At 31.7% G+C, this 13,460-nt stretch overlaps 1 protein-coding gene across 8 annotated transcripts in view; it reads left to right on the top strand.

The window, feature by feature from the left end:
• The window catches only part of SGCE (sarcoglycan epsilon), an 86,352-nt gene that overhangs the window by 20,133 nt on the left and 52,759 nt on the right, over positions 1-13,460 (top strand). For all 8 annotated transcript variants that reach the window (XM_056118053.1, XM_056118052.1, XM_056118057.1 and 5 more), the window contains 2 exons: positions 8,243-8,365; positions 9,724-9,881. In XM_056118053.1, coding sequence (XP_055974028.1) covers positions 8,243-8,365; positions 9,724-9,881 — 281 coding nt within the window. The remainder of the gene's footprint in view (positions 1-8,242; positions 8,366-9,723; positions 9,882-13,460) is intronic.

Below are 13,460 nucleotides of genomic sequence, written 5' to 3'. Positions count from 1 at the left end.
CAGGGAACCATGTGTGATACTGGTGACTGAATCAGGGTGTTCCACATGTGTTTTGCATGTAAGTACCTCTTATACTACACTACTAAGGGCATTCCTATAGAGACTCAAGTTTAGCGATTTATTTTCTGTGTAACTTTTCTTTTAAAATTTGAACATTTTTTTTAAAAAAATCAAATGGTTTCCTAAGTCTCTAGCAGCATGGTGGTGCCTTCTTTGTAGAGAAAATTTTTAGGAATTTGGGATATATCAGATCAAAATACTTGGTGTCTTTCTTGTCTTTCTTACCTTAGTACGCATTAAGGGTTAGAAAAATCATAAAAGAGCATTCAAAATCAGGTCTCTTTCTGGGGTGGGTAGAAAAACGTAAAATTTACTCAAATTATTTAAAAATAAAATAAGTCTTTGCAATACTCATTTATATGCTTAAGCATCTTCAGAATCTTAAGACAACTTACCTTTTAAAGCAGGTTAGCTTTAGGGTTTTTTTCTGGGGGGTTGGAAGAATAGGGAGGGAACTTGTTTGTTTAGATTTGGTCTATACCCAGCAGTGCCCAGGAGCTTCTTCTGGCTCAGTGCTGGGCATTACTCCTTACAGTGCGTAGGGTGCTCTCTTTCTCTCTGGCCCGAGTTGTAGGTTTAATTAATAAACTTTTCTAAATGAAAAAGAGGAAGTAAAAATAATATTGTCCTGATTTTCTAATTACCTTGAACTTAAATGTTAACTTTTAATAGATACTCATGGGAAAGATGTTAATATGTACTCTAAATTATTGGGTAGAAATCTTTTCTGTCATCTTAAAGGAAGGTCCTCCTCAACTTACTGACCCAAAAAATAGTGCATGACTTGAAAGTAGATGAATCCCTAGATTATGCTCATTTTCTTCATTAGAGAGTAGCAGAAAGTGCCCTAGGGCTGAAAATGTACATTCTTCTTTTCCCCCTGAAAGTTGGAGAAGTCAGGGAGAAGGATCACAAAGTTCCAGGACTTCAAAATACCATCTTCCAGATATAAGAGTTTCTCCTGTGGTTATGAGGGTAAAATGGTTCTTCTAAACATCAGATTTATTTTTTCTTTTGGCACTATAATTTGTGTTAACTTCTTCTAATTGTGTGACATAATGAACATAACCTGAAGAAATGATAGAATAAATTTATATTATCTGGAGAAAAAAATTCTGGTCTTAATTTAAAAAGTTAAATGTATATAATCTAATTGGATTATTGGAAAGAGTTATAATGATAGAATGTACAACCACCAAATTTATTGCCTTATGTTTTCAAATTTGTAAATACGTAACTACTGACTGGGGTTCAAGTCTTGTTTATCAAGTCTGTACAAATTCTATAAGTCATGAAACTTTCTCTTAATCTCTTTGGATTCAGTTTTATCATCTGTAAAGAAATGAGTTCTCCAAAAGAACAAATGTATTCCAACTCCTATTGATGGTATCTATCAAGAATTCTGGGTTAATTAGAATGCTGAATGCATATCTAAATAGGAAGTAATGCTTTGATTTGTGTCTTGGAGGATATTTTGCATGCCCCGATAGGATGACATCTAAAGCCCTTTTCAACTGCAGTGTTCTGTGAGACAAAGTTTATTGATCACCAATTAACAATGGTTTGCAACCACTTTGCAACTGACATTTCAGGGGGAAAAATGATCATTATATGGAAAAATCAGAGTATTTAAATATAGGTTAGAAAAATGTTTTGGCAAGGGGTCTTAGGGGTGAATTTTATTTTGGGTGGAGGAGATACCCCACGATGAAACCCTTCTGCTTTTTGTGGGTAGTGGGAGAAAGTATCTTCTGCTCATCTAGAAAAGTGATCTATTTCTATTAAAGGAATAAAGTTTTAAAAGACAATTTAATACCTTCTCTATGAGGAGTTCTATGACCTAGGCAGAAACTACTTGGACTGAAAGAAAAACAGTAGCTGGCCGCCATTATATAAATGACTGACTTGCAGTGATTTGATTTTGAATAAACACAAAGATAGAGGACAGATTGCTGAGAAAAGCTTTGGGTTCAAAGCCAAGCTTTGTAAAGTTGGATTTATAAAAGGTAAATCTTAGTAAGAAAATTACTTTTGAAAACTGACTAGATGTTGATGTGTTTCAAAATATTTTAGGTAGCAATAACTAGTTTTAATAATTAAATATCAATTTAACAAAAATACTATATTAAAAGTAAATTAGGGAAAAGACCATAAGTTTGTTCAGGCTCTGAAAGCCTTGAAAAGATTTCACTTGATGAAATGATAGCAGATAGGTTCATCTATAATTAATTCTGATTAATTGGTTGGTTATAGCTTCTTCTGTATATATACTGGAGCTCTGAACCTCATAGTGAGATTTTAAGACTATAAAATATGAGACAAGAAATTGTATTTTTGTCAGTGCTTATAATTTTTAAATTATTAGGATTGATAATAAAATAAGTTTAACAATTGTGGTTTTCATACAACTTTTTTAAAAAATAAAATTTCAGGGGCTGGAGTGATATTACAACAGGTAGGGTGCTTGTCTTGCATATGACTGACTTGGATCATATCCCATGCAGTCCCCCGAGCCTGCCAGGAGTGATCTCTGAGAGCAGAGCCAGGAGTAAGACCTTAATTCTGCTGGGTATGGTTCAAAAACCAAAAAAATTTTTTTTAAAAATATTCCAGTTATTAACTTGAGTAGAAAATTATGTCTGTTCTGTAAATCGGATTTTGAGGAATGAAAGTATCCAGTTGCTTATGCAAAAGTTTATTTTATAAGCTTATAAGCTGTTTCATATATATGATCTTTATTTCCTGTGTATCTTAAACATATCTGATAATTTTCTTCATCATCTTTATTTGGTTTCTCCCAGATAATGCCATTAAGATAGTAACACAGTTGGGCAGTATGCTCTCTTACTTAAATAATTTGTGTTTAGTTAAAAGCACTTTTCTTATGTTTCCTACATAATAGCTTAAATCTTAAAAAATTCTGAGTATGAGAGGCAAATGAACAAAATTGAAATGCTTTTAGAAATATGTTTTATTTCTTAGTAATAAAATTCTTAGTATAGTGTGGTTATTGCTAAGAGTAGTAGATGACTTAATCTCTTTGTTTCAAGTATGAGCTATATTTCTGACAGATCAAATATGTAATAACTTATTTTATACAACACATTAAATTCATTTTGATTTTACAGTCTTGTTGACTTAATAAATGGGTTGAATTAAGACTTTCTATGGTATTATTATTGAATGCAGTCGGTACGTGAAGTTTATGCTGCCATTTCCTTAAATACTGACTTTATCTCAATTTTAGTAAAATTATCTATCTAACCAGTAGTGTACTGTTTACTAAGAACAAGGAAATATACCACCAAAGACTCTTCGGATGCTGCAAATGCAGCTTCTGTTTCTCATGGTTAGCAGAGCCTCTCCTGTGTTAGAGAGTACGAATTTGTACTGACTCTAATATACAGTCTCACACATTTCGTAGTCTGTATCCTGAACCTGCAACAAATTAATAACAGCAAATTCGAAGGGATAGTGAAATTGCTATCGGAAACATACTGATAACAATAGATAATGACAGCTGACAGTTGGTCTACAGATGAGAAAACAGAAAATCTATAAACACACAACCTTAAAAGGCATTAGTGAACCAGAACCCGCCTTCACTCTGTATCGGTAACTAACAAGGCAACCAGTTCATAAAGGCTTCACATAATAAAACCGTATAATGATTGATCTGCCAGATGATGACCTTATATCATCATGAAAAGGAACAAGCTGGATTCTTTTATAATTCCACTTTAAATCTTGGATATTTCTTTTTCATAGAGATCCTAGTACGTTGAGATTTTACTATAATCATCTAAGCCTTTAAAAAAGTAGAAAATGATTATATAAATGGGATTTTTGAAGTGGATAAAGCATCTATAATAGACATATGACAGGTACCTCAATAAAGGTCATTTAGGTATAAATACTGACAAAAAGTGTTTTCTCCTCACAGATTTCATAGGGGAGATGGCTTTAAGATTTAAATCTGGTCGGAATGTAAAGGGGTCTCATAGCAAGCAGCTTGTTTATATCCATAGCCGTGTGCTTGTTCTTGGTGTCGGTACAAATAGAACTAGTCAGTGTTCTTAGAACTTTTTGTAGAAAAGGGACTATGTACGTGCCTATGTACGGGTACATGCCATTAAAAGTAATCATTGTTATAATTGTGAATTTAATATACTGTGAATTCATTAGCATTACACCACCACAATCCTTTCAAAACTTAATGTTTACTAAATACATCCCAATTTGCTTTTGTTTGAAGTAATTATAAATAAGCACACAGATGCACGGCCTCTTACTTTCATCACGATGTTGCTTTCATTGGGAGAAAATTTCAGATGGACTATTAATAAAAGAGGACAGGATACTATTTAGCTAACATGAGACCCCAAATTACTTAAAGTAAGATTGTCATCAAAATAAGAGAGACATCACCGTCTGTTACTTGGCTGCTGGCTCTCTGCTATCACACAGTATACAGTTAAAATGACTTATAGTTTCTGTACAGTATGATTAAAACATATTGAACAAAGTCTTATGAAAAAAATATTTAGGCAATGCAGTGAAGAGACATTAAAACTAGTTTTAAAGAGGATTATTTAATTAACTGGATGCTTTTCCCATACCTGTTTGCTCTACCCAGTTCAGATACCTAATTCTCTTTTAAAAAAAATGTTTTCAAACTTTACCAATTTTTGCAGATCTAAAAACCTTTACTATTTGAGGGTGATGTTATTGACACCTTGTGAGTTGTACTTTTGGTTTAATTATTTCCCGCAATTAGTGATGATGGATTTGAAAGAATTTAGCCACACACTGGGTTTCTAGTTTCATTTGTATCCAATGGCATGTATTTACAGAGGTAATGGATTTGCAGTTGTAGACATTATAAAGCCATGCCATACAAAGGGAGGCCAGACTCTGTGACCTCAGTTTGATTAGCATAGTCCTGTACACATGTATATTTCAGATCATTAAATTTTAGTGTTATGTATTCTTTGAGAGTTTAAATTTGATTTTCCAGACTTGTTCTTAAGGAAAACAGCTTACTGTTTGTGAGTGTTGCCTAGACATACAATATGTGAGTGCAACATGTGTTAAATGTTAGTAACATCCTTTGTAGGTGTTAATACAGATGCTATCAGCATTATGTATGAAGCTCACACATAAAGCAGGAGCTTATGATTTTGAGTTCTGTGTCCTACATGGAAAGGAATGAGGCATAAACACTGCCCAAAGAGCCTCTTTTGATAGTGTATTTGCTTTGTAAGTAAAAAAAAAAAAGTAAAGGCAGGGGACACTTATCTGATATATATGGGTGCCCATAACTTAAGCTGGTGCTAGAGAAAGGAAGTATTATTTTCACAAACAAAACATCGTGGCTTAGTCATTTTCCATTTCTAGATGATGAACGTGTGCTACATCTGTATCATGTTTTTCCCAAAGTGCATGGCATACTATAGTTAAAATGAAGCAGGCTTTACTGTGGAGTTGCCAAGGTAACTGACCAGCAAGTATGCAGTTCAGCAGATTGCAGAAAGGCAATTGAGTACACATGAATAAAGAAATGTGCATGTCATCTTAAAACCCAGGAGGGCTATGGAACATTGTGGTTTAGCTCTGTAGATTGTAGAGATGTTTTTTATGAAAGCTGAAATAGAAATGTTTTATACTAGTCCTTGAAGTGAGGTGATATAGAGTGGCAGGTACCCTTTTACGGTTTTACTTCTGGCCCTGACTGGGGTTATATAGAAAATAGAATCCTTTCAATGGTATTTTATCTAAACAGGCTTCCTTTATTCACTTTATGAAGAAACTTTTACCGCCTTATGGTAGTGAAAATTAAACTGTTATATAAATTAGAATTAATTCAAATTGAATAATCAAAATTTGAATTTAGGGTATGTGTTTAGTGCACAAACAAGGGATCTGTTTTTACCTCTACAATGCTTTGTGTGAGAATGAATTCATCCATATAGTAGGCACTGATAAAATTATTTTGGTATGCCAGACTCTCTTCTAGGTGCTGAGAAAAATAACAAAGGTAAATAAAATTCACTGTCAGAGTGTGAGGTATTTTAATGTTCGAAAGTGTGATTTACAGAAACTTAATAAAAGATTCTTTTAGATTGTTTATACTATTCCTGTACTTTGAGTGTAGGATTGTGGTCAGTCTGCAATATCAACACCTTTATATATAGAATTAAATAACTTTTACAGTAAGAATACCAAGCTATACTTATACTTCTTTTCTTTCTAGTTTTTCTTCTTCCTACCTGAAATATTACCCCATATCTATCATAGCTACCTTAGTTCTCTTTCTTAAAAGTGTTCCAGTGCCCCAGGATTGCATTTTTCACCATATTTTTATCACTTTAAATGAAAAAATACTTTCATCTCTGAATGTCAGCATCCTGCTAGTATTTTAATAATCATATTAAGTTCTATTTTTTTTAAATAATTTTTTTCAATTCTTTTCCACTGTTACTTGCTTCTCACTGTCTTTACAGGTATTGCCAGGACAGTGTAATCCTTTGAGATAATACCCAGTTAGGTGGGCAGTATTCTGCAAATTCAGGTGTTGAATTCATGAAAAGCAAAGTCTAGGTTTTCTTTATCTTCATTTCCCCCATAGCACCTAGCATACAGGGGAGGTTTGAAATACAGCTGGCGGATCCAGGCATCTAGTATTCTATGATTCATTCATTCTCTTTGTTTAATAGATTTTTTCCACAGTTTCCACGGGTGAGTATGCAAATTGTTCTTGTGTAGAAGTTGGGTGCCCTAATTGCCTTAAGAAGACTGCTTAAGAATATTAATACAAAATGAAGCAGCAAAAAACAAGTCTCCAAAACTTATTTTAAACGTAACTTGCAGCTTAGATAGCATTTAAAGTTGTGTTTTTAGCAGTAAAGCTATGGATATATGAATCTACAAACCAATATTTTAGCGTAGTTTCCTGTTTGGGGAAGCCATTCACCGAAGAGTATGGATGAGTTTTTACAAATAAAATAAAACTTTTTTATTTCTAATTTTGTGCTGAAAAATGTGTCAGCTGTCTGGCTATCCAGTACTTTTAGTCATTTGTTGCCTAAGATGAGTAGTTTTGGGATACTTAAAGTTAATTACTCAATTTTAAAATCTCTCAGTGACTAAGAGAAAGAACCAAACTGATAAGGCTTATTTGTTTAAAAGTTGCAGCCACTAATCAATCAGGAAGCTATAAATCCAAGGAGTTTGTAGGGGTGACAAGGTTAACGGCAGTAATATATTGGTAGAGATGATGAGATCAGAAGAAAAACAATGGGTAGAGCCAATCAAGCCAATTAGACCATTTTAATCATATATCTTAAGTAACCAACATATGATGAAATCTGTTCCTTTTCAATTGAATTACTTGTTCTAAACTTTATTATGTAATTTTTACTACTTATCTAGGCCGTATACTAGATTGTATGAATTACTGTCACTTAAGGGAAAATGTAACAAGTCATTTCTAGTAGTTATAGAAATAGTAATACTCATAAAAATGCAGTCCATTTAATAAGTATATCTGAAAGCTATCCTATATATATACACATATATATGTGGACTTTATCATATAGTCATGTGCTTTGTCTAGCAAGCAAATTCTTTTTTTTTTAATTTTTATTAGTGAAACACCATGAGGTACAATTGTAGACTTACAGATTTTTGTGCTTGGATTTTAGTTATACAATGATCAAATACCCATCCCTCCATCAGTGCCCATTCTCCACCACCACTGATCCCAGTACACCTCCCACCCCCCAAGCAAATTCTTAACTTTTAAAATTTACTTCATATACTTTGAAAGAAGGAAATAAGGGAACTGCAATTATCTAATCAGTTCTCATGATATATTTCTCTTAAAAGTTATAAAATATTTTATGGTCAGTTTAATATTTAGTAACAATTTAAAATATTGAACATGTTCATTTTATTTTTACATTGCACCAGAAAAATCTTGGAACACAGAAAGTTGAAAAATGTTGCATGTTTTGTTCTAAAATCACCTCCCTTTAAAACAAACATATTAATAGTATCTTGTATGTTGCTTCAGTTTTCCTAGAAATTTCTAAATAGTGATGTCCTCCTTAATAGTAAGTTGAATTATCAAGAACACATCTTATTATTTGTCTATGACATGTTTTTTTCTTTGTGCTTTCAGTATACACTATATTCTCAAAGGTGCACTCTGATCGAAACGTATACCCATCTGCAGGTGTCCTATTTGTTCATGTTTTGGAAAGAGAGTATTTTAAGGGGGAATTCCCCCCTTACCCCAAACCTGGTATGTTCTTGGTGGGGAGAAAAGTACTTAATTAAAAATTTTTTTTCAATGACTATTTTATGTGATATATATGTATAAAATGTTATTAACTATTTCAAATTGTATAGAAATGTGGTAATTTGATTGTTCTAAGGTATTTCTCATTTAATATGATAAATTTAATTACAAAAGTAAGTAATTTGCTTTCAAATTTTAAATTAAGCCTATTTCTGGTTCCTTAGTCTTGGGTTTCTGACAAATTATTAATCTTTATATAATAATTATTATAACTGTCCAAATATGAATTTTTATATTAAATTAGATTTTCATGTAATATATTGATTTTGAGGAAACTAAGCTGTAGATGAGAATGGAATGTGGCATTAAATATTCCTTTAAAAAAGTGTTTATGTGATAATTTTATATTATTTCTTAATCAAGATTAACTTTTCCTTCAAAGTAATTCTAATTATAAAATCTTATTTATACTGTTGTTTTAAATATATTGTATTGCATATTCTAAACTTTATTACAATTACTATAAACATTTTTATTGAATATATGATTAGTAAATTCTCTGAAAACACTCAAAGCATTGTGAACTATGTTTTTAATAGCATTAAAAAAATGGTGTTTTCATCAGTTGTTTTAAAGTGTTCTCTTATGAGGCACTCTCCTTGCAAAACTGTTTGTTTTGAACAGAAACTCCAACATTTGAGAAGAAAGAACATAGTTTCTGGAGTCAATCAGGATTAGATTCTAGCTTTACCACTTAATATAAGCTTGGAAAAATTACTTACCATAGAAAATTACATATTCCATTAATAGAATTTGACTAATAATAGCTCTGCTTTCATAGTGTGTTTGAAAATCAGATGAAATGGTGATTTTAGAGTACATAATACAGGGATAGGAAACTATTAATAAATGATGCTATTAGTATTATTAATAAATGTGATTGCTAACATTAGACTTGTAACATCATTTTAAAGTCATTCTGTAATTTTTTAAAATTACATCTTTTCATTATAATTTAGAGATATCCCTAAGATTAGTTTCACAGTGTACAAAATTTTATGAAAAAATTTCTCAAGAGAATTACCTTAGGAAATTTTTCTGAAATGTAGCTGTCCCATAGCAGAGCTTTTCCACTCCTCCCTCCATGACAAAAAAAAAGATATTATTTCTATTTTTAAAGAGCTTATTTCCTTGTAATACCAAGTATCTATATAAAGTAAAAGAATATACATGACCAGACTATTTGGGGGGCTGTGTAGTTTGCTACAAATGTAAAATACTTAGTAATATTTTAATTTGAATTACTAAATCTTTATGTTTGAAAATAATTCCCATAATCTAAATCCTGTGCTGCTTTCTAGGTGAGATTAGTAATGATCCCATAACATTTAATACAAATTTAATGGGTTACCCTGATCGACCTGGATGGCTTCGCTATATCCAAAGGACACCTTATAGTGATGGGGTCTTATATGGATCTCCAACAGCTGAAAATGTGGGAAAACCAACAATCATTGAGGTAACTTTAGAAAGAACAAAATCATATTTTTCATTAAAACATTTGAGTCTCAAATTTTGAAATTAAAATTATATGGCTCTGGTTTTCAGTATTTTGTGCAAGAAAACATTTGAGATAACACTTAAAATGTATTATTTCTTTTCTACAAGCTATTGTTTTTGTTTTATGTTAGAACAGCTTACAAATTAATGAAAGTAACAAAAGACATTGAAAATGATAAATATACATTTTATTTCAGAAAGAATTGATAACCTCGAATATGTATTTGCTTTCAGTCTTAATGCTAAAATATTTTTGTTGAAAGTAATCATTAAGAAAGCGTTTTTGAGTCACTACTGTGTTCTAAACATTATGATATAGAAAGCTGTGATAGAAAGATGACTAATAAGTTAGTTCTATTATTATATCTTAAGTTTAGAAGTTGAAACATTGAAATGGAAACCAAATTTAATCAATACGGTAGTAAACCCTTATAGTAAGGTGTTATTTATTACAGAACATAACGCAATAAATAGGACTTCATAAACTAAAAGGAAAGTTGTCTTTGACAGAGGAAACAGTACATAAAAACCTTTGTGGTATAAGTAAAACCACATGGTTTCAGAGAATTTGAAGCCTCTAGAGAGTGAGATGGGAATAGTTGTGTTGATGTTGGTAGGGGGAGATCCTTGAGCACACAGTACGCCTTGCTAATGTTTGACTTTTATTTTTGGCCACTCTGGTGTTACTAAAATTCTTTATATTTTTACCAATACCTCACAGAATACCCAGAAGATATTAAAATTTTTAATGACAAAGACAGAACATTGAACTTTTAGAGAAATTAGTAATTTTTAAAGGGGAATCAGTATTAATATTAAAAGCATGTTACTATTTACTGTATCAAAAAATATGAGACTTAAAATAACAATTAATGCTAGGTGAGTCCAATTGTAGTTTCAGGCCTTCTCTGATCTTATTTAGCTTCTAGTGTAATTGTTCAATCCCATAGGGATTTACTGGTAGAGACCAAGCAGTGGCATAAGAATTCAGGAACCTTTTTTTAAATTTTTTATTAGTGAATCACCATGGGGTGCAGTTACAGACTTACAAACTTTTGTGCTTGCATTTCAGTCATACAGTGGTTGAGTACCCATCCCTCCACCAGTGCCCATTTTCCACCACCAATGGTCCCAGCATCCCTCCCACCACCCCCACCCTGTCCCCTCCACCTCACCCTGCCTCCTTGGCAAGGCATTTCCTTTTGCTCTCTCCTTTTTGGGTGTTGTGGATCTCATGTGTCAGGTTTTCTATCAAACTCTTAATGGGTATCATATTTTGAGTTTAATCTCCAAAGTTTTAATCAACCCTTAACTAAGGATATGAATCTCCTTTTTTGACTAAAAAGGGATAACTTTTCTTTATTGGAAGTTTTTAATAATATGACTTTTCAGTGATTTCTATTAGAAAATCTGTTACTTATGGCATTTTGACACAGAAATATATGTAAATATGGGAAGTAAGGCTATTCTTATTTATTTTCAAAATATTTAGCAATTTTGTGTAAGAGATACATATATGTAACTAATTACATTTCTAGATGAATGCAAACAAATAGCATAATCATCTTTATAGGTATAGCAAAACTAATGAAATTTGATACCCGTTCTTGATGTAAGAGAAAATAGTTCTTAATAGACTTAAAATCAAGGTGAGCAGTCTTAATCAAATAGATTATTTATTAAACATAATAAATTGCAACAAACATCATTCTTAATGAAAAAATTTTAGAGGCATTCCATTTGAATTCAGAAACAAAGAATAATACCCTCTATCATGGAATATATTGAAAACCCTGGCTATTGTAGTAAAGAAAACAAAAGAATTAAATCTATAAGAATTTGAAATAAAGAAATTAAAATTTTTGTTCAAAGTAGAATTAGAAAAATGAAAAATGACTCTAAGATACTTGGAATAAATCGAAGCAATATAAGATCTGTGTGAGGAAAATAGGAAAACTATATTAAGAATACTTATATAAATAATAAGAACATTTGAGGATAGGAAGACTCAATTATGTAGAGATCCATGGTTCCTTGATTGACCTGAAGTTTCACTGAAATTTTAATTAAAATTGCAGTTATCTTTTTCATGTAACTTGGTAAGCCAACTTTAGGTTATGTTTGCTGCTATTATGTTTAAGCAAAATTTTAAAATCTATGAAAAAATTATATAATTATACTCCTTGGTATTTGTTGTTGTTTGTTGCTTTCATTTTTGATCACACCCAGTGGTCCTGGGATGTTATTCCTGACTCTGTGCTCAGGAGAGATCCCTGACAGTGCTTGGGGGACCAGATGTGGTGTGGGAGACTCAACATGCAATGTGCCACATACAAGGCAAGCATCTTAACCCTTGTACTGTCTCTCTGTCCCCTCAAGATGCATTTAAGAAAGAAAAAGGGAGAAGGTGAAGAATTCATTCCAGATTTGAAGATATATTTATCATATGATCGATACAGATTTTTTAAAATTAATGTTTAGAATAGGCAGTCCAGAAACAAATTCATATAAGTAGTTAGTAATTATATATGTTTGAAGAAATGGTGTGGAAGTGGATGTTTATCGAATCATGTTCAGAAATCTGATTAATCATATGGCAAAGATAAAATTCGGTTCTTCACAGCAAAAAATCACAGAATATTATAGGACTTAGCCATAGACCATTTTAGCACTAAATAAGTAAATAAAAATCTGGTTATTTTCACTTAAAAGATTTATAAATTTCTATTAAATTGTGTTTATCAAATGAAACCATTTAAAGAAAAGGTTAACCACCAACTGGAGGAAGATATATTAAATATATACAGTTTACAAATAACAAGTATTTAAAATACCAAACAAATACAGCAGTTCAGTTAGAAAAAATATTTCACTAAAGAGGAGATACAAATTCGGATAAAAGAAGCTTGTCATTAATGAAGAATATTTAATGTAATGCCATAGTGAAAATTTTGTGGGTAGATACAGTAATTGGCATAGCACTTTGAAAGACAGTACTGAATATTTCACATAGTATCACTGTAATAGGTTCAACTATTTCACTTCTAGGCATATATCCAAAAATTTCACATGTAAATATTTACCTGAGGCACTTACAATCATATTCATTGAGCAATATTTGTGTAAAAAAATACTGGAATCCCACAAAGCAGTGGATACCTAGAAATTCATCAAAAGGAGCATAGAAATAAATAGTAGAGTGTTCAGTGACTGTTTATAATAGCAATGAATTTATCTTATTACATTTTTATTTAAAAATTTTACTGATTAAGGCTCTATAATTTATAATACCTTTAATAATGGGTTCTTATGCATATAATTCCAACACCACACCCATCACCAGTGTCCCACCCTCCCCCAAGTAACCTTAATGCCCCTTCCCCTTCAAGCCTCCCCCAACTCAGTTGTGTTCTCTCATTGCATTACCTTTGGGCCTTTGAGCAACAGTGAATTAAAGCTTACCCAACAAAATGGATAAATGCTTTGAATGTAATGTGTTTTTAAAAGTCCTAGAAGGCATTGCTTACCATTTTAAACT

Source organism: Sorex fumeus, unplaced genomic scaffold (assembly GCF_029834395.1).
Source record: "Sorex fumeus unplaced genomic scaffold, SorFum_2.1 ptg000037l, whole genome shotgun sequence".
NCBI lineage: Eukaryota > Metazoa > Chordata > Mammalia > Eulipotyphla > Soricidae > Sorex > Sorex fumeus.
Note: the sequence above shows the minus strand (reverse complement) of the source record. Positions and strands in the feature narration are given on the sequence as shown.